The sequence below is a fragment of the Choristoneura fumiferana genome, chromosome 27 (genome assembly GCF_025370935.1).
Source record: "Choristoneura fumiferana chromosome 27, NRCan_CFum_1, whole genome shotgun sequence".
Classification (NCBI taxonomy): domain Eukaryota; kingdom Metazoa; phylum Arthropoda; class Insecta; order Lepidoptera; family Tortricidae; genus Choristoneura; species Choristoneura fumiferana.
In genome coordinates, this window is record NC_133498.1 from 10,539,493 (window position 1) to 10,566,059 (window position 26,567).

Sequence of the window (26,567 nt, forward strand, 5' to 3'; positions counted from 1 at the left end):
AGTGTATTGTGAAAGAAAGAGATGGAATATATAAATAAGTAATAAAGGGCAAACTTCTTCGTTCGGCGTTCAAGCTCCAGTTTTGTATACAAGCCCCTTGGTCGTGACCAACTCGATTTTTTTTATAGTCGGCCGTGGCAAGTGGCCAGGTCGAAAAGGTACCGTGTTGGAGGTTGGATATAAGTAAATTCAATTTATTATTATTCTATTTTTTTTGTAGTATTTTACTTTCCTCACAGTCGCAATGAAAAGTAGAGTGTCTAACTCGGGTGAAATTACCCATTTCCCCTCGAACTATTGGCAGAAATATCTCGGGTGAAATGGGTCACTTTCCACCCTTGGTTATCAATCTACTATTTCACCTCACTAGTTCGAAAAAGCTTTCTTTTTATCCTTCGAAATCTTCGTGGAAAATCGCTTTTTATCCTCTTGGCTGGAAACAGTTTTTGAAATTCGAACGTTATCTTGAACGGGGGCCCCCTTGAAAATACATATCAACCGCTTACTTTCACAACCTCGTATCTGGCCACAAAATTGCTGTAGAATCATCTTAAGTACGATAGAGTGTTGATTTGTTGTATACAATTCGGGTAGATACATTTTATATATATAACACGTTTTCATTTTTGTTATTAATGTTGTTATTGTTATTTATTAATAATATCTTGCTGTCGTGAGGTGAAAAATTGTGTTTCGCTCGGCTGTAAAGTTGTTTAGCGTCTCGACTACTCTCAGGATTCTTCTTTTGAACCACTCGCTTCGCGTGGTTCAATCCTAGAATCCTTCGCTTGTTCAGGTTTCAATATAAGCACTCGTGCCAAACAGTCACTTTCCAGCCTTGCATAACAAATAACTATTGTCAGGTATGTATTCGATAGCTGCTTTTGATTCTGTGGTAGTATGCTCCAATAAATGGGGCCTACTATTACGCACCACAAATAAAGTTTAGCCACTTAGACGATGAGATGAAACCTAGGGCTTAATTGCTACGGGAATTAAACCCCAATTACAGGATGAAATGTGGAACGAGGTACAAAATTAGTGTTTCATGCTAGAAAATATGCTGCAGTTCAAATTCTAGAATACGAAAATGAGAGAATGGTGGAAGAACGATAACGCTCCAAGTCATTTCATGTGAACCTACATTTACAATATCAAATTACAGGGATTTGATGCCTGCTTATATATTGGTTGTAGTTTTATAAAAAAACACCAACGAATTTGAAATCAAATTTAATTTTTCATTCACATTGGTATAAAAAAATCTAAACAATCCATTTTATTTACGCAAGTACATCACAGTGTCTTTACTTAGTCAGGTCTTTTGGGTAGGTGTAAGTATGTCTTCATAAATGTTAGCAATCATAGTTTTATTCACATTTTGTTATCATTAAAAAAAAGTTATACAGGACAACAAATTTTATTTCTATCCAGAGAATCGTTTTAAAATCACGTCAGAGAAAAAATCTTTCTTATTTATAAATTTCGTGTTTCGTTTCTGAATGTTGTGAAACATAAATTATTTTTCACTCGACATTAATATAGATTTGTCGTTAACGCATTCACTGCTACTTGACTTCCACAGGTTCCACCGACGCACGTGTGCGTTCAAAATGTATGAATAGTTATGACAGCGGCACTGGGCGAAGTTCCGAAAACGCATATGTGCGTCGGTGGCAGTGAATGCGTTAAAGCTGCGTTTCCACCAATAATGTGCAAGAATGTGTTGCGAAGAATGTGTACGTTTTTCATTAACCAATAGAAATTCATTTATCTTCATTTACCTCGCCTCGCTCCGCTCAGCTGTTTCCACCAGAGATGTGCTGTGCGAAGCTAGGTAAATGAAGTGTTTCTATTGGTTGATGTAAAACACATTCCTCGCACATTATTGCTGGAAATGGAGCTTAAATCTTGACATTAGAACACGACAATTGTCACGTTTCTTGAAATAGGGGATAGGGGCTCGAAAGAAATATTGTGCAAGTTGTATTTTATTACATTGCAAAGTGTAAAGCCAACGATTTCGAAGTGGTCTATCGAACCGCGCAGTGGAATGCAACTTGGACGATTCTTGAAGGTCTAAACAGGCTTTTCAAAGGGGTAGTAAGGCGAGTCCTTCCAGTGCAAGACGTCGATGGTGCGGTAACCGCGATCGAACTTCTGGAGGGTCTGCTTCTCCTCAGGAGTGAGCGAGAAGTCGAACAGCTGGATGTTCTGTTGCACGCGCGACTGCGTCACTGATTTCGGGATCGGGATGACGCCCAGGTCCAGCTGAAGAGAAAGAGAGAGTTGAGAACTAAGCTGTAATAAAATAGAATCAACGATAAGAATTGTCCAGTCTTTCTCGGGCCTTAAACTATCTCCATTCCAGTTCTTAATCGGTTTATACGCGTTATCGGTTTCCACGAAATGATTGATTACATTTCAAACATCTTGACAAACATTCTCGTTTATTAGTAGGATAGTGAGAACAAACATCATTAGCAAAGCTGTTTAAAAAATTAAGAATAATTTAGTCATGAGTTATTGTTCGAAATTGTGAAAATATTACGAAACAAGAAATGTGTCATTCTTAAATCACAATCGATCACATCTTTGATAATTCATCATGTTTGTGATATTAGAAATTAGTCCCCTGAAAAACAAAATTCTCTTTACAAGCAAGATGCATCTCACACGCCAAGTAAGCGCCATCTCTCGGCGAGTAGCAGCGTTGTCTCGTTTCGTTTATAAACAGCGGGCGGCGAACACTACGCGACAGACCCCAGCGCCATCTAACGAATGTTGCGCGTCTAGTATCTCACGGGGGCGGGGGCGAGCGTAGTCACCCTTGCTGGGCAGCGACATGGTTTCTAATAAAGCGCGTCATCTCTCGGTAGTTAAATAGTATCTTAGAATACTTAGCCGGAACACGAGGTTCCGCGGCTGATTGTACAATCTCACGTATTCGGTTTGATACAAAACAACATAAGCACGTAAATAACGCGACAAAAATGAGACGTAATCAGGTACGCCTGCTATGCTATTTCAATGAGGGCTAAAAGACAGGTTAAATATCGCTAGATGGCTTTAGTATCGTGAGGTTTTTTGACGTTACGGTCTTGCTTGGAATTAGCTAATAAACTAAATGAGCCAATTATTGTAAGCAAGACCGTAGCGTACAGAAAAGCCTCACGCACGATACTAACGCCATCTAGCGATATTTTGCCTGTGTTTTAGCCCTCATTGCTAGACACACTAGCCGAAATTACGTCACGTTTTGGCGTAGAACCAAACCGCGGTCGGGCCTCAACCAAAGTTCTGCGGCTGAGTCGTACATGTGTTGCTAATAATAATAACATAATAACGCCCAAATTCAGTCGTGCTGTGCTTAGACCCACACTAAATATAGCGCCATCTTTGAGTCGCCACAGTAAACTATCACAGCGCCAACTAACTCACCAGATACCGCAGCGCGACCTGCGGCACGGTCTTGTTGTACTTGGTTGCCATGGCGACGAGGGCGGGGTCGTCAACCCGCGGCGGCGGCGCGTGCGGCGCGGCCTTGCTTGGGAACAGCGAGCCGAACGGCGTGTACGCAGTCACTTTGATGTTCTGCTGGCGGCAGTAGGCTAGGAGGGACGGCTGCTGTAGGTTTAAGTTCAGCTGGAACACAAGCATACAGGGATAAGACTGTGTGTCCACCAGAGACGTACGAGGTAGCTGAGCGGTGCGAGGACGTGGAACGTTGTGACTGTTTCACCAGAGATGTGGGAGGTACCCATCAGCCAAATATATTATGTGGTCTACCACCCGAAAGTTGATAATCGTTTGCATGTCATAAAACAATAATGCCAATAGACGTGTCTGTCAACTTGAAAGTTCGACTTTGGCGCCATATTCGTTTGATAGGAACTTGTTCAATTCGAACATGGCGGATGTAGACGATATCTAGTTTTGGTATTTCTGCTTCTTTGGCTAGTTGAAGTATAATTTTGATAGTGTTTTATGCGGCGATAATTCTATATTGCTCTCGTGTCTGACATTTTTTAATGCGCAAGTGGTCTCCACGTGGTTTCTGGAATTTTACTATCAAGTTGCAAAAACTACAATCACCGTACAACATGCATAAGAAGAATATATTTATCTTTAATTTAACTGACATTGGCCCAAGCCTTATGGCCGCCATTAAGAGGAATAAATAACTTGTTCAAAAATTGATAGACCGCTTATTTGGCTGAAGGTACAATACCCGGCCATAAAGATTGCACATCGTCTTTGGAAAGAGAATCGGCTAATTTCGGCTTCTAAGAGCGTTGACACACTACTTATGTGACGGTTGTCAGTCGTTGTACAGGTGCAATAGAGTACGGACGCATTTAGATGAAAATATATAATAAAAAGTTGTCGAAACCCCCCAAAACTTTAAATTGTACGATGTCATCTTTAGGAAAAAGAGGGAACTATCCTTTTTCTAGTAGTTGCAACAGCTCTCTATAGATATCTGAAGTTTATTTACATGTCATTACATTAATTTGACTTAAACTAAGTCCATGAAGGTGCAGTATTTATTTCGAAAATACAAACTGAGACATGGATGCGCAGAAAAACTAGAAAAAAGTAATCAGCGCTGGGAATCGAACCTAGGTCCTCAGCAATCCTACACTACCCCTGGACAGGACACGAATTTCTCCTATGCGCACATATCTCAGATTGCTTTTTTCTACTACGCTACTTAAGCAGCAGCACTAGCGACATCTATGTTTCGATATGGTTTTTCACGATATACCCGTAAAAGTAACAAATTTGGAGTTGAAATAAAAAATACAAAAAGACTCCAAAAAACAATCAGTATTTATTTCATATAAAACGTCACTTATACGACGACTGATGGACGGTGGCTAGTGTTCGGAAATCGTCGTGAACAGCTAATTCCCTTTTTCTGAAGACCGATGTGCTATTTTTATCGCCGCCCGCCGGGTACTGTAGCTGAGCGGTCCGAGGATGCATACTTAGCGAGTGCGTGTAGTTGACTATTTTGAAATAAGCGAGCGGGTTGTGGTGAGGTGGAAGCGTGCCACTGGCAGCTGTTAGTGCCTAAGTACCGACTCTGCAACACATCCTTCCCTTGTTTTGTAATGCAAAAACCTCTTTCCACTGAGCTGTTTCCACAAGAGCAGCGCTGAGCGAGGACAGGTCAATGAAGCGCTTCCATTGGTTCATGACAAACACACAAACACATTGCTCGCAACGTTATTTTTATTCTTTCCATCTGATGTATTTTTATGTGTATCGAATATGTGTAAATAAATTCTCTCTCTCTCTCTCTCTCTCTCTCTCTCTCAACTCAACGTATTCTCCCACATCATTGATGGAAATTGGAAACGCAGCCTTAACCGAGCGGTTAAAACGCTGTAACTTCCTTCGATTCACCATGTTTCAGGTTATCCTCTTTGTACGTCGTTGTTGTTTTTCATGTTTTTTTTTCAAGGATTTTAATTCATGAGCCACTATGGAACCATTTCACAGTAAACGTTCATGGTGGTCTATGAATGAAGGTCACAGCTAATTAGAGCCACCCGGCACCCGACCAGCACCGCCTCGACTTTCGGCGTCCACTCGTCGACAGGTGGTCCACGGGTGGACGCCGCGTTGACAACGAGTGGACCTCACGTGCTCCACGAATTTCCTAGTAGTCACTATGGCGGCGAAGAGCGGGCTGTCACCGAGTGGTCCACTCGCCGTCCACGCGTGGCAACCTCGCGAGTGAGGCGATCTGGTGACGCTACGGAGTTGATGTAGTAAGCGCATACATGAGACGAATACTGAGAACACTAACCGCTCGAGCCGAGGCGGTGCTGGTCGGGTGCCGGGTGTCTGTAATGAGCTGTGACCTTAAAGTCCTTGACGTACATACCTCGACTTGCAGCATGGCGGGCACGACGGGGCTGCTGGCGGCCAGCCGTCGCAGCATGCCCTCGTTGAAGTTGGAGACGCCGATGGAGCGCGTGAGGCCCTGCGCACGCGCCTCCTGCATCGCGCGCCACGTGTCCACGTAGTCTATGCTGTTGTCCAGGGAACCGTTGGGCTGGAATGATACATACAGACGAACATACAACCTCATCCATCACTGAAATAATTATTAACCATATTTTTTTGTACAGACATCAGATGTTTCGGAGCGGCCAAGGTGATCAAAAATATCGAAACATGAACTTTAAAACCTTTAATAATACATTAATTAATGCATGTTCCGATATTTTTGACCACGTTGCGGCCAACTCTGAATAATTTTGGTGGCGACTGTACCATATGTTCTGTGAATAATCAGTCAAATCAGCCCACATCGACCCACTGCTGGGTAAAGGCCTCTTCATTTTCAAGCCACTTAGTTTACCAACCGACTGCCAGATTTCATCCTTCATCCGACATGTTTATTCACAGATCTTTTTTTGAAATCTGTGGACATAAGTGTTTTTCTGAACATTATGTCTGATTTCATTTAATTTTAATGTTTTTTCAATGAATCATGATCAGGTGTTCCCAAAGAAAGATCAGCGCCGTTCGCAAGACCGGCAGTTTGTTGATTTGTGGTCCCAAATCTATTAAAGTTTCCAGGCTATCTAGTAGAAGTACAGGACGTCTAAAAATAAACGGAAATGTCAACAGTTCTAGAGCCTATTCAAAAAAATGAACCATGAAAATTGAGGTGGTTGAAATGCTCGAATAAAGACCCTTCGTGTCTAAAAGTATGGGGAAATTCTTAGAAGAGATAGAAGGCTGTAACTGTACTCACGAAGATGGCAACCGGCCAGTGTATGAGGTACAAGTCCACGTATTCCAGGTCGAGCTTGAGCAGCGACGCGCGCAGCGCCGGCAGCACGGCCTCGGGCGCGTGCTTGTCGTTCCACAACTGGAGATCAACAGATATTACAGATCATTGAAGACATATTAACGCCTTAGGGCCTACGCTAGCCGGTCGGGTGCACTTCGCGGGCGCACCTGCGAGCGCGGTTGCAGGTAAAGCTCCGCTTCCACCAGTAATGCGGGAATGTGTTGCGATTAACCAATAGAAACGCTTCATTTACCTCGCCTTGCTCCGCTCAGTTGTTGCTACCAGAAATGTGCTGTGCGAGGATGTGTAAATGAAGCGTTTCAATGAGGGCTATCGTTTTTTGTCTTTCTAGATGGCGCCACTGTTGCGTGAGTTTTTAAGTGTGGCTTTCAAAGTCTGTTATTACGGGCGTGAAAGCAAAGTTTAGATTAAAACCATATTTAATACACCTTAAAACCTTACCATAAAAATATCGAGCAACCACAGTGTTGCGTAGTCCCGTTTTGTTCGGAAAAAAGGGAGGACAAAGCTTTCCGAAAGACAAAACTGTCTCAAAACACAGACATGCATTGCCCCGTAACGCATAATTGTAATGCAAAATATTCACAAAATTATTCTGATTATAAATAAACCCGCGTAGCTCACCCAAAAACTATGAGATTTGACATTTCGGAGACCTCACGCTACACTAGCGCCTCTAGCGGCGAATTCATACGCGATAGCCCTCATTGGTTAATTAAAAACACATTCCTCGCAAAACATTCTCGCACATTATACTCGTAGGTGGAAACGTAGCTTTAGCGCTGCTCATACTATTTTTCAAAAGGCGTCCACCCACTCCGAGAGAACCGCGTCAGCTAGCGTATGGGCCTTAAAAAACAATCCCTTACCTTCGTAGTAACAAAAAGGTCTTCCCTCTTCACCGTACCATCAGATATTTTCTTCTTAATCGCCCGTCCAACCTGCAACAGCGGCAAACGCTTAAAAAGGATAATTTTCAGTAATTCTACCTTATGGTCACATATATATGGGAGAGCATGGCGACAGCGACTTCTGCATCCAAAGGTCGCCAACAGAGTAGCCATACTCTTCAGTCAGTGCAACGACAACGTCGTTAGGAGTAGACGCAGAGAGATTGTCGTCCCAAATGGCAGTTAATTATAAGTATGATAGGTATGATAGGACGACTATATGGCTGACTCACTTGTGTCTCTGTGTCGTAGATGTGGGCAGTGTCAATGTGCCGGTAGCCCGCGTCGATGGCCCAAATGACGGCATCCTCCACCTCGTGCCCCGTCGGCTCCACGCGACCACCCTGCCAAATACAAGAGCATGTACAATCGAACCATTTGATTCCTGAGCCACCGTAGAACGTTCTCACAGTAAGTGTCATACTAAATTGCCTTGTCAAGCAATGCGATGTCACTATGACTTTTTCTACGAAAGGGTTCCACAGTGGGTCACGTCGTGATTCAGTTGGTTCGAGTGTAAAAAAAACTAGTAAACAAAACAAGACGATGTATGTACAGTCCCAACACGGAATTAATAGGACCCACACACGCTAAGAAAATATGACGATCAAACAGCACCGTTCAATCGCTCTGATTTATCGTAAATTCTTATAAATAGGGCTCACAGGCTATCTATGAAAAACGCTACGATCAGACTGCACCATTCGATCAACTCGGTTATAACCCTATAGGCTTATTTTACGCTTTTATGACGTATAAAGCTTTTTCTAATCGATTTAGCCGTTTTATCGTCGATAGAGATGTCGGGATTAGACCGTTATCGTACCGAATAGTCAGTAGAAACCTCTAACCTCGAACCTTACTCGAAGAACAAGTAACTATTAGCCTTGCTATTAGGGAAAAAATGTTCTCGATTGACGACTACGAACCAGAAGACAAGGTTGGCAAGCGGTGGACAAAGCTGTAATTCATTGTGGCGTTCTAAAGGGGAGACTTCAGTGGATGTCTTCCGGCTGATGATGAGTTACCTGGCTGGAGAAGCCGAGCCACGTCCCGAGCCCGAAGCTGGGCACGCTGCGGCCGTCGTTCAGCTTCAGTAGCGGCGCCACGCCGCTGCTCCTCGTGTCCTGGGAACAAGGAAGAGTCCAGCGTCAGGCGTGTGGCGACACCCCACCCAACAGTCCCACCACATGTTGTATTCAGAATTCTGAGTAACACCCGACGCGAGCGCCGGGGCCAGGCCCACACAACAACAAACAGAGGCCCTATTGTCCAACGCACTGACGTTCGTGATTGCATTCACAATCTGTTTCTACCCTCGTCTTATGCCGTGGAAAGTGGGTGATAGACGTACAAACTTAAAGTACGCGGTTTTTATGTTTGCGAGATACGAGCAAGATTTCTTACGGTGACACACAGGCGAAAAAAAGGTCGTCAAGCCAGTAGCGGCTTTAGGGTAGGGCGCGGTGGGGCGACCGCCCAGGGCACCGGATTTAAAGGGGCGCCTGAAGCCTATACTTTCTAGAAAATTCCCAAAAGTTGGGGGCGCCGAGGAAATCTCGCCCAGGGCGCTGGAAGTGCTAAAACCGGCACTGCGTCAAGCCATAAACTAAGTACGCGTACTTGCTTGTTGCTTGCTATCACCCACTTAACAGAAAGAATTGGTGAAAAGATTGTGATTTCAAATGTGTCAGAGAATAAAGCCTCAGGTCAAGAATAAAAGCTTGCAAAAATAATGGACATATTGACAGCACACGGTGAATACACGTCGTAAAATTAAAATGTCTCGCCTTTTTCCGGGAATGTACTGGGGACCTTCTGACTTCCCGTTTTACCTCGCAATGGCAGAATTTAACAGACTTCCTCTTGACAGTAGCGTACGCTTTAACCCTGGAAAGCATGGCGGAGTCCATCTTCGTGGCGTGTGCCAAATCCTCCTCCACGTTAGGGTTGGGACGGAGAATCTTCTTGGAGTCCATTGTAGACAGAATTCTAGACTATGTTTTAAGGATTACTGGCAAATGCTGTTTCTTTCATTTTAAATTGATCGGTTTACGTCAGCTCTTTCTTTAAAGTTATTTATTTTATTGCAGACACTTCAATTTAGTTCAAATTTGGGATAAGGTGGCTCCATTTTATAGGTACCTGTTGTGTTATTTTTTGGTTATTTTTATATTGTTGTTGTTTCTTTAAAAAAATATGGATCTGTCCATCGGAGGACAATTTTGCCAGTGTCTAGTAGTTTTTGCCGTTGTACGGTAAAAAAATTCTAGAAAACGAAATATGAGAGGTAATGGTGGATGAACGATGACCTATTATTCAAATCCGGTTATTTTTATAAATTTGACGACTCATTTGTTGTGACAAGTCTGTGACAGAGTCAAAAGAGAACCAAGGAAGCAGACGATAAATGGGAACTCTACAGAGAACCCACAAAATGGGAAGTGGTAATAGAAATGGGAGAATCCTTTCCCAGAAGAGAAATACCTCACCGCTCTACGTTAAGTTTAACTTAAGTTCCTGAGGGCCTACTCCGAAATTGGAAAATCGAAGTTCGTATCGTACCATCCCTCTCCCTGTCGTATTAAATAGTATAAGTCTCAGAGAGACGGAACGACACGATCTTCGATTTTCGATTTTCGTAGTAGCCCCGCTGTTATATTGTGAAACGGATATATCTAAGAGCGCGAAGCTAAGGCGCGAAGCGAAGCGTCTTCGTTTCAGCTTCCAGTGGATCTTCTCTATAAGTCGCAGTTCTAACCGATTATCATAGAATTTTGTGATCTGTTTCGATAACTACCTATGTGGAAATTTATCTCGATACAGATGTTGAATTTAATTTTAAGTGAAAATTATTTATATTTCACTATCAAAAACTCACAGCACACGCACAGTTTTTTGAAGTAGGTCCCAAATAGGACAAACTGAGTTAATTTCGCATAAAAGTTTGTATTTCATTTTCGACGGCGTATTGCAAAAAAAAATTAATAGTCATCCAAAATATCCTAATCTACATACATCAAAACCTCAAAAACGGAATATTTAAACGGAACTCTCACAAAGCACAGCAAAACATACGTTAGTATTTACTATTTAATCACTTGTTCAAAAGTTATCTACGTTTTTGTGGCAACATAGATATCTGTCTTTAAGAAAATAAATACTCATGTTCCAACGTTCAACTGATTAATCAGTAGGTACTAAGAATGATTTAAAACCACGGATTCATCTCAATTAGGATGACCTTTAGTATAAAATAAGTATAGATAAAATAAAAAGACAGATACTTATGTATATCACCGTGCGAAGCATGAAGTAAATAACAAAAACAAATGCCAAATTTTGTGTCTGTTTTTGCAAGCTTTTAGTATTTAACTTGCAAATATGTATGTATCTATTACCTATGCACGGTTCAAATCTTGCAACCGAACTTTGACCCACTTCCAGCGGTTAGATTAGATTGACTTAAAATTTGGCACGCTTATATGTGCATGGAAGTCCGGCGACAATAACATTAATTTGGTAGTGAAATTCTGGTGGTCCTGCCAGGATCGTCTCCGCAGAACGGAACTCTTCAATGGTTCGTGGCATCGGCTTTAAATTTGGTACGTTAATGTAGTTTAGTTGGATGACATAGTTACAAACAAGTAGCGTCATTACAATGTACTTACCTACCGACAATCAGCAAAAAGCTTGTATTAAAATAAAACTGCCAATAATAGTAGATTGTTCAACAAGGGACTAAAACAAGCCATAATGACATGAGATGCTTTGCCACCCGAGCAGAGCGAGGGTGGCTATAGTTCGAGTGGCATTATGGTTGTTTAGTCTCGCGTTAAACACTCTACTTTTCACTTTGAATGCGAGGAAAAAAAACAATGTTTTGTTCAAAATGATAATATTATATGTTAAAAACGTACGCTCGACTAATGAACAGGACATCTGTTCAAAATTCAAATAGAAAAAAAATTGTTGCGCGGTTTTTCTTTTCTTTTATTGTTTACGAAGAGACGCTTTAAAAGCTTGCATATTTAGCCAACAGTTTCAAAATTGAAAACTATTTTAAAACTAATTGGACTATCCATAATAAAATGAATTAATCCTTTATATAATTGAATACATTCATATTCGTAATCATTAATTGTGTTTCACGAAATTGAATAGTTTTTTTTTTATATTTTTGCAGTTGTGATTTTGGGGTTATTTCCACAAACACAGTGTTGGCCAAACACCTCCCCTCCGGCGTCTTACGTCAAAGTCGTAAAATGTCCAGATGCCCAGGTTGTAGAATGACCAGGTAGTACAATGTCAAGATCCATTCACAAACACCGTGTTGGCTGTTTGGGGTTTCCAACTTAAATATAAAAAATAATAACAAAAAATAGAACCGACTACAAAAAACCATCAAAATATTTTTCTACCAGTCTGAAGTCGGTGCCTCAGCACGAGCCAGCAGGAGTGGACCTATAATGGTCTACCTCACCTACAACTATACGAGTATATTGGGCTTCAATCACTCCTGCTGGCTCGTGCTTTTTTTGTTTTTTTTTTTCATGCTTTTTAGTGTAAAAGATCTAGTGCCATGAGAGTTAAAGTGAATGATTACACACAGCTACAACATGTCGTGTAATGACAGCAGGATTTTGACATTCACTCATTCATTTCATTCATTTTCCTTTTGTGTAATCAGTTATTTTTGTAGCTGTGTGTGTAGGTAATCATTCACTTCGACTCTCGTGGCACTGCCTATAGGTACTAGGGAAGCCAGTTCATTTAACTTTTGATACAAATGTATGTAATACGGTCTCTTCAAAGATTTATCAAAGAGACTCAGAGATACCACAGGAGACCGAAGAGCTGGCAGTTTCCTCGCTCAACGCATCAGTCTTGCGATCCAGCGGGGAAATGCTGCCAGTATCTTTGGTACCATGCCGCAGGGTCCCTTTTTAGATTTATTATAGTTTTAGCTTACTTATTTAAGTAATTCAATGTAGTTTTAGTTTTTTTATTGTACTTAATCTACCTTTTATATTATTTATTATCGATTATACATTTAATACTTATACTATAAATTTAATTTAAGATTGTAATCAACACATTTGATTCTATCTCATATGATGCGTGTGAGTGGAGGCCACAGTATTGCAGAAGTCAAATCACGATCACGACGCAGTGGTTAGCCTTGATGGGTGAACTGAGCATACGGTGGTCACCGGTCCTATAAGATTGTAAACACAAGCTTTTTGCTCCGAAGCACATCATGTTTTTCATTATCCGTGTTGAAATTCGCGCTAGGTACCTACTTAGATGTTCGTTTTATTTTTATTTTACTGGTTCCTATAGGTCAGTAGATATAACGAAAGAGGTAAGGCGAGTTGGAAGAATTCATAGGATTTGAAAATATGGTTTACCAGGAACCTTTTAGGAAATGTTATACTCTTCGACTTTGACTTGCACAAAACGTATTTAGTTCATGTTTAGTTTAAGATATTTTGTAGTTCGACGAGCGTTCTACCCGCTATCAGTTTCTTAACGCATATAGTATTGAAGAAATAATGAGAGACTGCAAGCGAAACATTTTTGAAAATTCGTCTTTATGTAAAGGGGCTCCTAGACGGGCCATATTTTCACTGCAATATGTGGCCAGCAACTATTGGTATCCCTGTCTAACATGTGAGTAAGAGGGGCCCGTCTAGGAGCCCCTTTATATAATGTTTGTCAATACGGTATTTGACTATTTTGTATATGTTTTATAAATTAAAACTACACAATGCCTGTTATCGAATAAAGAAACAATTTTTAAGCTACCTTTACAAATATCAAAGTTATGAGGGTTTGAAATTCAAGATTAGACAGAGAAAGACATACTGGCATGTTACGTCACACGCCAGTACCGCCATACTTGCTGCATAGAGAAAAGCGTTTGAGAAAGAGACAGGTATATAGATTTTACAAAAAATCACTATAAATCCAATTTTCAACACTATCTGTATATCTATATTTTCATAATAATATTAAGATATGGCAAATTCAGTTGTCAAATACCTTACTGTGTTTGTTTGCTTATTTTGTACAATAAAGAGTTCATTGCGCTAAACACTACAATCGTAAAACATTTTAATAAATTGAAAAATTGTATCGCATGCACACCATACTGTACGGTCAAGGACTTTAATTCATGAGCCACCATAGAATCTTTTCAAAGGAAAAGCCATTACGATTTTCCACGTTAATATTAATACGATGTCACTATACGCTTACTGTGAAATGGTTCCAGTCCGTGACCGTATGTATTTTCATAACAACTCACCGGCGCAAGCGCAGCTATTATCACCGCAACAACCAACATCGCACTGCGTCCGGTCGACATCGTTGCTCGCGCGCCACTAAGCTATAATATGTAATAAGCTTGTTAGTTTACTAGCAATCAATGCTACTATGATTGCGTTATATGTTGTACATCGATGGCGATAAGCGAGAAGGAAATTATTCGCTGTACAGTCACCAGCATTCATATTTGCCACAGCGGAGCGTGCAAATAGTACATCGTGTCTTAAGGGCGGTAAACAAGGAATTACGAACGAGAGTCTATTAGAAGCCCGAAGTCGAAGACGTCGATGTTCGTAATTCTAGTACCGCCCGTGCGACATACAATGTTTTTCATCACATTTGCGAGTAAAATTGTATATTTGTAAAAGAAAACTAAGATTTTTTTCAAAAATTGCCGATACCGCTGACTACGCTCTTGGCAGCGCCAGCCTCCGCGCCGCCCAACCCCAGCCTGACCATGCGCGCGCCGCGCTCCTGCAGGCGCTGCTGCACGCCATGCAGTATCACACTCATTGACCGACCTTGGGCTTCATGACAACAAAATTAGTGCGGGAAATGACTCATTTACCGACCACGGGTTTCATGGGTCGAGGGTTTTATTTGGGGGGTTGCAACCAAGGTAGCCTGCATGTTACGACACTGTTTACGAGCAAGTGTGATGAAAAGTATCTGACAGCCTCCTTCTGGCCCTAGAAATGGAGTTGTTGAAAATCTAAGTCCGTGTCGTTCCATCCCTCTGACACTTATACTGTATATACGAGAGAGCGAGGAACGGTACAACGGTTTAGATTTTTGAATTTCGGAGTAGGCCCTCAGGTCCTATACTACGAAGCGCATAATTTGAACTTCGTATCTTGCCGTCCCGCTGACGCTATTATTTAATACGAGAGTGAGATGCTTAGAGCTGGCGTCCCCTATACTTCGTTTTTTTAGCATTAGAAAAAGGGTAAACAACCTTGACGAGTCTTTTTATTGAAAAACGTTTAAAAAAAACAGTTAAGGGCAACACACACAGAGAGCGGGCGCGGGTCGTGCGCGGGCCCGCGACGGGCGTATTTGCATGGCGGTATATGGAAGCCTTCACACAGAACGCGGGCGCGGGCGCGGGGCGGGCGCGGGCCCGCGCCCGTCGCCCGTCGTCACAAACACGCGCGGGCCGAGCGCAGAGTTACCAACTCTCAAAAATATTTATCCCTAAAACTTAAGTTAAAAACCCCTAAAATTGCTATAATTAATTGGAAATCCCCCTAAAACATGTTAGTATAGGTAGTGCCACAAGAGTTGAAGTGAATGATTACACACACAGCAACATGTCGTATAATGACATCAGGCAGGATTGTAAGTTTGATATACTTACCATTCAGTTTTTTTTTTTAATTTTCCACCCATCGGCTTACTTACATACAAACAATCTCTACTTTACGTCTATGGGAGGTACCCACAAAATGTTTTTTTTTTTTAATTTTTCATTGTACAAGTATCATTTTGTCGGGATAGTTTTCATTATATATCCGTGCAAATATCAAGAAATAATGTGAAATATAAGAAATACAAAATAAATATAAAAAGCAAAACTTCCCAAAAATCCTTAAAAATACCCCATCCCAGTTATTTACCCCCTAAATTTGAGGGGAAAACCCCTAATTTGGCAGCCGTGCCGAGCGGCAAATGGCCGGTGTTTGTATCGCGCCGCCGCTTTGACACGCGCCGCCTCTGTCAAAGGATGCCGCGTGCGATTTATGGCTTTACCTTCGCACGCGGCGTCCTTTGACAAGTAGGGTTGCAACGATATATCGAATTTTTGATAGTATCGATAACTTTGACTCCACAGTATTGATATATTAGCATTGCCTATCTACAGTGTGTTACTGGGCTACCGGCACCCAGGCTTTTTTTTAAGGGAAGTTAAAGATACGCTATTTCTGTAACTTAACCATTACATAAATTTAAATAATAAAGTAAAATCCACACTGTTAACTTTCTAATAAAAATATAATTGTCAGCCATGTACAGCTAATTAAATTGACAAGTACTATATATAAGTAAATATTATAAATGAGAAAGATTGTGTGCGTGTGTGTGTGTGTGTGTGTGTGTGTGTGTGTGTGTGTGTGTGTGTGTGTGTTTGTTTGTTACTCCTTCACACTAAAACAGCATTTCAATGACATTTGGTACGTAGATAGCTGGAATAACATAAAGGCTACTTTTTACAACCTATTATTTAGTTTCACCTGTACCGTTGTCTGTCTGTCCGTCTGTAGTCAAATTCTGCAAGTATATTTTGACCACTTCCAGTAGTCAGATTGACTTGAAATTTGGAATACTTATGTAAATTGTGTAACAATACAATAATCTGGTAGTGACATCCTGGTAGTTCAGCCAGGATCGTCTCCGCAGCACGGAACTCTTCAACGGTTAATAGCATCGACTTGAAATATGTTATGCAAATGTAGTTTGTGTGGTTGCAAGACTGTCAACAAAAAGTACAGTCACAAAAAAAAGCTTTTATAAAAAATGTTTTTTTTTTTTACCAAAAACTTGCAAGTTAAATTTGACCCACTTGCCGGCATCCGATTGAGCTGAAATTTAGCATGCATGTGTAAATCGGATGACAATGCATTATTATTATGTCATGAAGCTGATCTGATGATGGAGCTGGAAGGTTTTGTAGTCGGTTCCATTTATTGTTATTTTTTTTTATTTGTTTGGAGTCGGTTTTACTTTTTTGTTAACCACATATATCTCGCGGTACTGTAATAATTCTGTGTCGAGTTGACAAAAATGTATCCATTATAAGTTTACGTAGATAGTGTAACTTTATTACTAATAGTACATTACTGCAGAGGCCATGAAGTAAGGGACGAGTTCGGGGTAGAATAAAACGAGTCCAGCAATCCCTGTTCTGGCCGAGGCTTGTATAGTGCTTTTCTCAAACAATGTGAGGAAATATTTCATCCATCCATCCATAAATCCATCCATCCATCCATCGCATTAACGCATACATTTCCGAGCATGTTTGAGAAATAGTACATTACTGCAGAGGCCATGAAGTAAGGGATTGATGGACGAGTTCGGGGTAGACGGCCGAGTCGTAGACGAGGCCGGATAAAACGAGTCCAGCAATCCCTGTTCTGGACGAGGTTTGTATAGTGCTTTTCTCAAACAATGTGAGGAAATATTTCATACATCCATCCATCCGTCCGTCCGTCGGTCCGTCCCATCCATCCGTCCATCCATCCATCCATCCGTCCATCCATCCATCCATCCATCCGTCCGTCCATCCATCCGTCCGTCCATCCATCCATCCATCCATCCGTCTATCCATCTGTCCGTCCGTCCGTCCATCCATCCATACATCCATCTGTCCGTCCGTCCGTTCGTCCGTCCATCCATCCGTCCGTCCGTCCATCCGTCCGTCCGTCCGTCCGCCCGTCCGTCCGTCCGTCCGTCCATCCATCCGTCCGTCCGTCCGTCCGTCCGTCCGTCCGTCCATCCGTCCGTCCGTCCGTCCGTCCGTCCGTCCGTCCATCCATCCATCCATCTATCCATACATCCATATATCACATCGCATCGCATCGCACTATCGCAAATGCTTACAGAGTAGTGGTGGTTGGCTGTTCGTAATTTTTCCTTTGTCAGTTTAATCTTAGTAAGCAAATTTAAAAAGTTAGAGCAGCGGACAATAATGGATTTTCATACATACTTCATGGCCTAGGCCAAGAAGTTATGTAGGGAGGTGGTAGGGAGCCATAAATGAGAAGCTTCATGTCTCCATTTCGTGACATTAACGCATACATTTCCGAGCATGTTTGAGAAAATAAAATTATTCTTATTCTTATTATTGGTTCTAGAACTGTTTTCATTTGTACTCCAAAAGTCGCCAGATAAACCATTTTTTTAGTCAAAACTTTTTTTTGGTCGCTAATATTTAAGCAAAAGCCGTCACTTCTAGCGATAAAGTCACTAAACTGGCAACATTGATAGCCGCTGCGGGCCCGTCGCGGGTCCGACCCGCGCTCTGTGTGAATACAACGAACCGCGCGGCTCCCGCGGCGGACACGACCCGATCCGCGCCCGCTCTCTGTGTGTGTTGCCCTTTATTAAAAACACGACGAGGATGATGAGATGATGTCCTCCCAGAGTGAAGTGAGATGGAAGAAAGAATTTACAGAAGAAAAGATAAAAAACATAAAAAAAATACGTATCACGGTCACGAAATGGTCCCAAATCAGGATAATGCCGCCCGTGCTGACGGCGCTGGTCTTCCTTTAGGACCATTAGGACTCATGTAGGTGTAAATAACAACAAACAGTAAAAACGAAGTAAGTAGGTAAATACAAACAAACACAAACATTTAATTTTTGCTAAGCGTAAACCATTTTACAGCAGGAAAGGAGCGGGGCTACTACGAAATTCGCAAAAGTCCTCATCGTGCCCTCCCGTTGACGCCTATATTATTTAATACGAGAGTGAGAGGGACGGTATGATACGAGCTTCGATTTTCGAATTTCGTAGTAGCCAATACTTCGTTTTTTTAGCATTAGAAAGGAGGTAAGCGATCTTGATGTGTCTTTCTATTGAAAAGCACTTTTGAAAAATAAGTCACAGCAAACAGTAACATTAGCAAGGACATGATCATTTTACATGCTTTTGGTGTCATAAGTAATAACTGTTTAACATAAAGGGCAACACACACAGAGAGCGGGCGCGGATCGGGTCGTGTCCGCCGCGGGAGCCGCGCGGTTCGTTGTATTCACACAGAGCGCGGGTCGGACCCGCGACGGGCCCGCAGCGGCTATCAATGTTGCCAGTTTAGTGACTTTATCCCTAGAAGTGACGGCTTTTGCTTAAATATTAGCGACCAAAAAAAGTTTTGACTAAAAAATGGTTTATCTGGCGACTTTTGGAGTACAAATGAAAACAGTTCAAGAACCAATAATAAGAATAAGAATAATTTATTTTCTCAAACATGCTCGGAAATGTATGCGTTAATGTCACGAAATGGAGACATGAAGCTTCTCATTTATGGCTCCCTACCACCTCCCTACATAACTTCTTGGCCTAGGCCATGAAGTATGTATGAAAATCCATTATTGTCCGCTGCTCTAACTTTTTAAATTTGCTTACTAAGATTAAACTGACAAAGGAAAAATTACGAACAGCCAACCACCACTACTCTGTAAGCATTTGCGATAGTGCGATGCGATGCGATGTGATATATGGATGTATGGATAGATGGATGGATGGATGGACGGACGGACGGACGGACGGACGGACGGACGGATGGATGGACGGGCGGACGGACGGACGGACGGACGGACGGACGGATGGATGGACGGACGGACGGACGGACGGGCGGACGGACGGACGGACGGATGGACGGACGGACGGATGGATGGACGGACGAACGGACGGACGGACAGATGGATGTATGGATGGATGGACGGACGGACGGACAGATGGATAGACGGATGGATGGATGGATGGATGGACGGACGGATGGATGGACGGACGGATGGATGGATGGATGGATGGACGGATGGATGGATGGATGGACGGATGGATGGGACGGACCGACGGACGGACGGATGGATGGATGTATGAAATATTTCCTCACATTGTTTGAGAAAAGCACTATACAAACCTCGTCCAGAACAGGGATTGCTGGACTCGTTTTATCCGGCCTCGTCTACGACTCGGCCGTCTACCCCGAACTCGTCCATCAATCCCTTACTTCATGGCCTCTGCAGTAATGTACTATTTCTCAAACATGCTCGGAAATGTATGCGTTAATGCGATGGATGGATGGATGGATTTATGGATGGATGGATGAAATATTTCCTCACATTGTTTGAGAAAAGCACTATACAAGCCTCGGCCAGAACAGGGATTGCTGGACTCGTTTTATTCTACCCCGAACTCGTCCCTTACTTCATGGCCTCTGCAGTAATGTACTATTAGTAATAAAGTTACACTATCTACGTAAACTTATAATGGATACATTTTTGTCAACTCGACACAGAATTATTACAGTACCGCGAGATATATGTGGTTAACAAAAAAGTAAAACCGACTCCAAACAAATAAAAAAAAATAACAATAAATGGAACCGACTACAAAACCTTCCAGCTCCATCATCAGATCAGCTTCATGACATAATAATAATGCATTGTCATCCGATTTACACATGCATGCTAAATTTCAGCTCAATCGGATGCCGGCAAGTGGGTCAAATTTAACTTGCAAGTTTTTGGTAAAAAAAAAAAACATTTTTTATAAAAGCTTTTTTTTGTGACTGTACTTTTTGTTGACAGTCTTGCAACCACACAAACTACATTTGCATAACATATTTCAAGTCGATGCTATTAACCGTTGAAGAGTTCCGTGCTGCGGAGACGATCCTGGCTGAACTACCAGGATGTCACTACCAGATTATTGTATTGTTACACAATTTACATAAGTATTCCAAATTTCAAGTCAATCTGACTACTGGAAGTGGTCAAAATATACTTGCAGAATTTGACTACAGACGGACAGACAGACAACGGTACAGGTGAAACTAAATAATAGGTTGTAAAAAGTAGCCTTTATGTTATTCCAGCTATCTACGTACCAAATGTCATTGAAATGCTGTTTTAGTGTGAAGGAGTAACAAACAAACACACACACACACACACACACACACACACACACACACACACACACACACACACGCACACAAACTTTCTCATTTATAATATTTACTTATATATAGTACTTGTCAATTTAATTAGCTGTACATGGCTGACAATTATATTTTTATTAGAAAGTTAACAGTGTGGATTTTACTTTATTATTTAAATTTATGTAATGGTTAAGTTACAGAAATAGCGTATCTTTAACTTCCCTTAAAAAAAAAGCCTGGGTGCCGGTAGCCCAGTAACACACTGTAGATAGGCAATGCTAATATATCAATACTGTGGAGTCAAAGTTATCGATACTATCAAAATTCGATATATCGTTGCAACCCTACTTGTCAAAGGACGCCGCGTGCGAAGGTAAGCCATAAATCGCACGCGGCATCCTTTGACAGAGGCGGCGCGTGTCAAAGCGGCGGCGCGATACAAACACCGGCCATTTGCCGCTCGGCACGGCTGCCAAATTAGGGGTTTTCCCTTAAATTTAGGGGGTAAATAACTGGGATGGGTATTTTTAAGGATTTTTGGAAGTTTTGCTTTTTATATTAATTTTGTACTTCTTATATTTCACATTATTTCTTGATATTTGCACGGATATATAATGAAAACTATCCCGACAAAATGATACTTGTACAATGAAAAATTAAAAAAAAAAAACATTTTGTGGGTACCTCCCATAGACGTAAAGTAGAGATTGTTTGTATGTAAGTAAGCCGATGGGTGGAAATTAAAAAAAAAAACTGAATGGTAAGTATATCAAACTTACAATCCTGCCTGATGTCATTATACGACATGTTGCTGTGTGTGTAATCATTCACTTCAACTCTTGTGGCACTACCTATACTAACATGTTTTAGGGGGATTTCCAATTAATTATAGCAATTTTAGGGGTTTTTAACTTAAGTTTTAGGGATAAATATTTTTGAGAGTTGGTAACTCTGCGCTCGGCCGCGCGTGTTTGTGACGACGGGCGACGGGCGCGGGCCCGCGCACGACCCGCGCCCGCGCCCGCGTTCTGTGTGAAGGCTTCCATATACCGCCATGCAAATACGCCCGTCGCGGGCCGCGCACGACCCGCGCCCGCTCTCTGTGTGTGTTGCCCTTAAAGTAAATTTTTGGCATGGTTTTATTTATTTCTTTTTTACTCTGTGGTCTGTTATTGAACGGTTCAGTTCCCTGTTTTTCCAGATAAGTACATACTTGTGAGTTAATTGCATCTTAAGTCTGATCAGGTGAGACAATGGCTAATATCTGGTCTGCATCAACCGCCAAGCGCGAATAGGACTCACGCGCCGGGAGTTCCGTGAAAATTCGTAGGTATCTAGTATCTATATGAATATCCAGTGTTAGTAGAGCCCCTCTCACAAGCAAAATTTAAGCAGTGTGTTCATTTTAGATAGTGATATGTATATAAATTAATAGTGTTAGATTATTCTACAATTCATACCAAATTGCAAGTTTCTAAGACAACCGGAAGTACAAAATACAAATATTCTTTATTGCACACTACAAATCAGTACAAAATTCTTACAAAAATTTACATATGAACACAAAATACAGTGTAGACAATAGGCGGTCTTATCACTTAAAAGCGATCTATTCCAGGCAATCATTTGGGCACAGTACCCTATAGGTTTTTCGATTTGTACGGCAATAATTTCAAGACACACTAATAAAAAACGATAAAATTTTCATCTGGAAAACACATAAATTTTCAATTAACTTTACAATTTTATTTTTATGTATAAAATTAGAAACTAAGCTAAAAATCATGGTACCTAACTGTTATAACATTGTATTACAAAAACTAATGGTAACTAATGGGGTCCAGGAGCATTAAGCCTCTTCAAAGAGATTTCGAAGAGGCTTATAGATGCCACCGGTGACCGAAGAGCTGGCAGCTACCTCGCTCAAAGAATTAGCCTGGCGATTCAACGAGGAAATGCTGCCAGCATCTTCGGCACAATGCCGCAGGCCTTTTTTAGATATAGTTTAGTTTTTAATATAGTTTTTAATTTAGTATTATTTCTGCGTTTTGATTTACTTCTATCTTAATAAAATGGTAAACCGACCTAAGTTGCCACTAATAGGAAGAGTGCTCTTCTTATAAGGCAAGAACATATCGTGTAATGACAACAGGATTTTGATATCAACTTTTTATTTCATTAATTCTTTGTGCAATCAGTTATTTTTGTAGCTGTGTGTGTAATCATTCACTTTAACTCTCTATACCCATGACATAGTAAAAATAACAGTTGTAACTAGTAAAGATTAGTTAGGAACTAGTCTAAATAGGAACTAAACCTTACAGGCAATCTAAATGTAGTCCTGTAACCCGCTGCAACCTCTGCAAATCCTGAGCCGAGTCCCTTTGGCATCACACTACAGCGCAATATTACTTTGTTTTTGTTGTGATGTAGTGTGTTTTTATGTCAATAAATGTTGTGTTTGATTTTTAGGATTATAAGTAAGTACCATAAATTAACAAGGGTTTCTCTGACCGGCCATCGAGAGGTCCGTTCGACAAATTTAACATTTGTGCCATGTTTGTTATTGGTTAAATCTTAGGGTTAAATAAGTTTATAATCCAATCGCAAGCAAAACTAACGTCAAACGGAGCTCACGATATACTAACGCCATCTAGCGATATGTCAAGAAAACCGTATTATTTCAACTAAGACTGGCCGTGCGCTGGTGTGGGACGCTACCTGTACAGACACCCTGGCGGCGTCCTACCTACCAGCATCTACCGAATGTGCGGGGGCGGCGGCAGACGCCCGGGAACGCCTCAAGGTCACAAAATATAGCTGTCTTGGCGCCCAATACCATTTCTTTGCTTTCAGCGTCGAGACTCGAAGTCCTTGGGGTAAGGGTGCGCTGGAGCTACACAGGGAGCTCAGCAATAGGTTAAGGGAGGCAACAGGCAACCCTCGCGCCGGCAGATTCTTCGCGCAAAGAATCGCAATCGCAATTCAGCGCGGGAATGCTGCCTTCGTGATGGGCACCATGCCAAGGGGCCCACCTCTCTTTTTAATTAAGGTTTATTTTTTGTTATTGTTTCTATTAAGATTGGTTTTTTGGAATCTTTTTGTATTTTTTATTTCAATTCCAAATTTTTACTTTTAGGGTCATCCCGTAAAACCTAAATTGAAAATACAAACTGAAATATAGATGCACAGAAAAACCAGAAAAATAGAACAGCACTGGGAATCGAACCCAGGTCCTCGGTATTCCGTACCGCGTGCTATGCCACGAATTTCCTGGGTTTCCTGGGTTCGATTCCCAGTGCTGGTCTTATTTATCTGGTTTTTCTGTGCATCTATATTTCAGTTTGTATTTTCAATTTAGGTTTTACGGGATGACCATAAAAGTAAAAATTTGGAATTGAATATAAAATACAAAAAAGATTCGAAAACCAATCTTAATTTGATTTCTTAGTAACGACATATCTTGTCCGGGTGAGCGGTGGTTCCAATGGAGTGCCGAAAGTTTCTCGATGAGGGCTACGGTATAGATGTCGCTAGCGTCACTGCTTAAGTGGCTAAATAAGAAACAAACGCTGAGAGATACATAGGGGAAATTCGTGTCTGTACCGTTGACCAGCAGTGGTGTAGCGGTATAGCACGCGGTACGAAATACTGAGGACCTAGGTTCGATTCCCAGTGCTGGTCTTATTTTTCTTGTTTTTCTGTGCATCTATATTTCAGTTTGTATTTTCAATTGTTTCAATTGTTGTTTTGTACTACAGATTATTCAGTATACTATATTTATTTGCCGGGAAAACAGATTCGAAAACTAATTCGGAGTAAAAATTGGAAATACGCGGAGTTAATGTTAGTTGCGTAGATTTCCACTAAGTAGGTAGGTACACATCTGTTCACTCACGAAAGCGCGCCCCTCCACAGCTAATTATCAATGTGCACGAGTAAACCTCGTACTTACACGTTATCTTAGTCTCAGTGGGCGTGAACGCTTGCGACTGAGGACACGTTCGAGCTACGCACACATAGACTTGTCGTACGGATACTTTAAAACTAAAGTTATAAAATGTGGAGGGGCGCGCCTTCGTGAGTGAACAGATCGCTAGCATTAAATAATAAAAGTATGTCTTATAGCGTGTGACACTGACGTTACGAAGCTCCCGCCTAGAGCTAATCGAGGAAGACCCCCGGCTCGCTTCATAACTGACTGAGCCGCGGGTCTACAACCGCTGGTCGCCTGCATGCGCGCCGTTTTTATAGTTTTGACAGCTCGCGAGAGATGTCAGTGGAGTTAGTTGGCTTTTGGCGCGGGCAGGCGAACGAACAATCTTTCCGCCCTGTGTGTGTTTTACTGCTCTGTATTGTGAATTATGTGAATAAAGCTAATTGTGGAATAACACTAGCTACAGTCTTTTCTTTAGTATTGTACAATACAACGAACCTAAAATATAGTCAAAAGTACATTTAAAAACAATAACTACTCGTAATAAAAAAACACAATCGACTCGTTTGAACGATGATAAAGATTTGCTTTCTGTCAATAGTATTCCGAAGGAATGGATCGTACTTCGTGGTGCATTGGGCCCCACGTTCAAAGAAGCGTTCCCTGCAGGTCAAGTCGTGTCGTCCGTGAAGTCATGCCCACACATCGTCATAACCAGGTCATAAATCGATTGTAATAATCCAAACACGGGGCTTCTGTAGCATCATACTGTTTGTACGCGTGGTGTGGCATCCCCATCTTGGTTGGTGCTGCCGTGCTGGACGTCTTGTAGTACGGGCAAGAGGACGGCCGTGTAATTTCGGCGTCGTCGTATAGTCGTATGATTGCCGAAGAAGTCTTCCATTTTTTATACTTGTACGTGGACGAGTGAATTTCCTGAAAACATGATTTATAATGCATGATTCTGTTTAATAATTATATAAATCAGGGTTTGTCGCTAGAATGGCGTTAGTATCGAGAGGACCGTTTGACGTGAGTCTTGCTTGCGATTGTCAATCTCAAACGGAACTCACGATTTTATAATGGGCTATTTAACCCTTTTCGATTTACGGATATTTTTGTAACACCGTGTAATAAATGGTTATACTTAATTATAATTTAATTGTTAGTTGCTAATTTAATATTGTTGTTTTTGTACGCCAGTTAAAAATAATAACAATGTCTTTACCTCATGCAAAGGCGAAAAGTTTTCGTGATTATCGTCAAAGTCCGACTCGAAGGGAAGGGTTACTTCGTGTTGGCCGTCGCGGTTGGCGACCTTATTGCCACTGGTTTTTGTGATTTTTGATGATATCATGGTGTTATCGATGACAGCGTTGTTGTCGAGGAAGTCATCGTCACTGTCGCCAGTGTTGGTCACTCTTTTTGTCATTAGCAATTTGAGAAGAAAGTCAACATCGCTGTCGCCAGTATAGCTCATGTTGCCAGCGTCACTGGTGTTAGCGACAGAGCCAATGTTAGCGATATCGTTGGTCCTGCGATGCCACTGATGTTGGTGTTGCTGTGGAACTCGTCGCCGCTGATGTTGCCCATGTCGCTGAAGTCGGAAATGTCGCTGTTGTAGAAGTCGCTGGAGTTGCTGAGCGGCCGATGACGGGTAGGTCCTTGGCGCGCCGGCCGCGCCCTGCCTGTGGTTGACACCACACGTTACAAATGTTACTTCTGTTTGCTTAAAAGGGGTAGTATTTAAAAAGCACATCAAAAAAGGTCCTTTTTATCCAAAAAAATATATCTGAATTCACATCAAAAATTACTGATTGCACAGCAAAATACTCCACTCAAAATATTACG

General features: G+C 41.6%; 1 protein-coding gene across 1 annotated transcript; it reads right to left on the reverse strand.

Moving 5' to 3' along the window:
* Nucleotides 1-1,218: 1,218 nt before the first annotated feature.
* On the reverse strand, nt 1,219-14,201 carry LOC141443347 (aldo-keto reductase AKR2E4-like). Its single transcript, XM_074108588.1, has 8 exons — nt 14,096-14,201; nt 8,814-8,912; nt 8,019-8,129; nt 7,705-7,776; nt 6,776-6,892; nt 5,897-6,067; nt 3,442-3,645; nt 1,219-2,271 (listed from the first exon to the last, which is right to left on the reverse strand). Exons 1-8 carry the CDS (start codon nt 14,153-14,155, stop codon nt 2,080-2,082), a joined length of 1,026 nt encoding a protein of 341 aa, XP_073964689.1. The 5' UTR covers nt 14,156-14,201; the 3' UTR covers nt 1,219-2,079.
* Nucleotides 14,202-26,567: the final 12,366 nt, after the last annotated feature.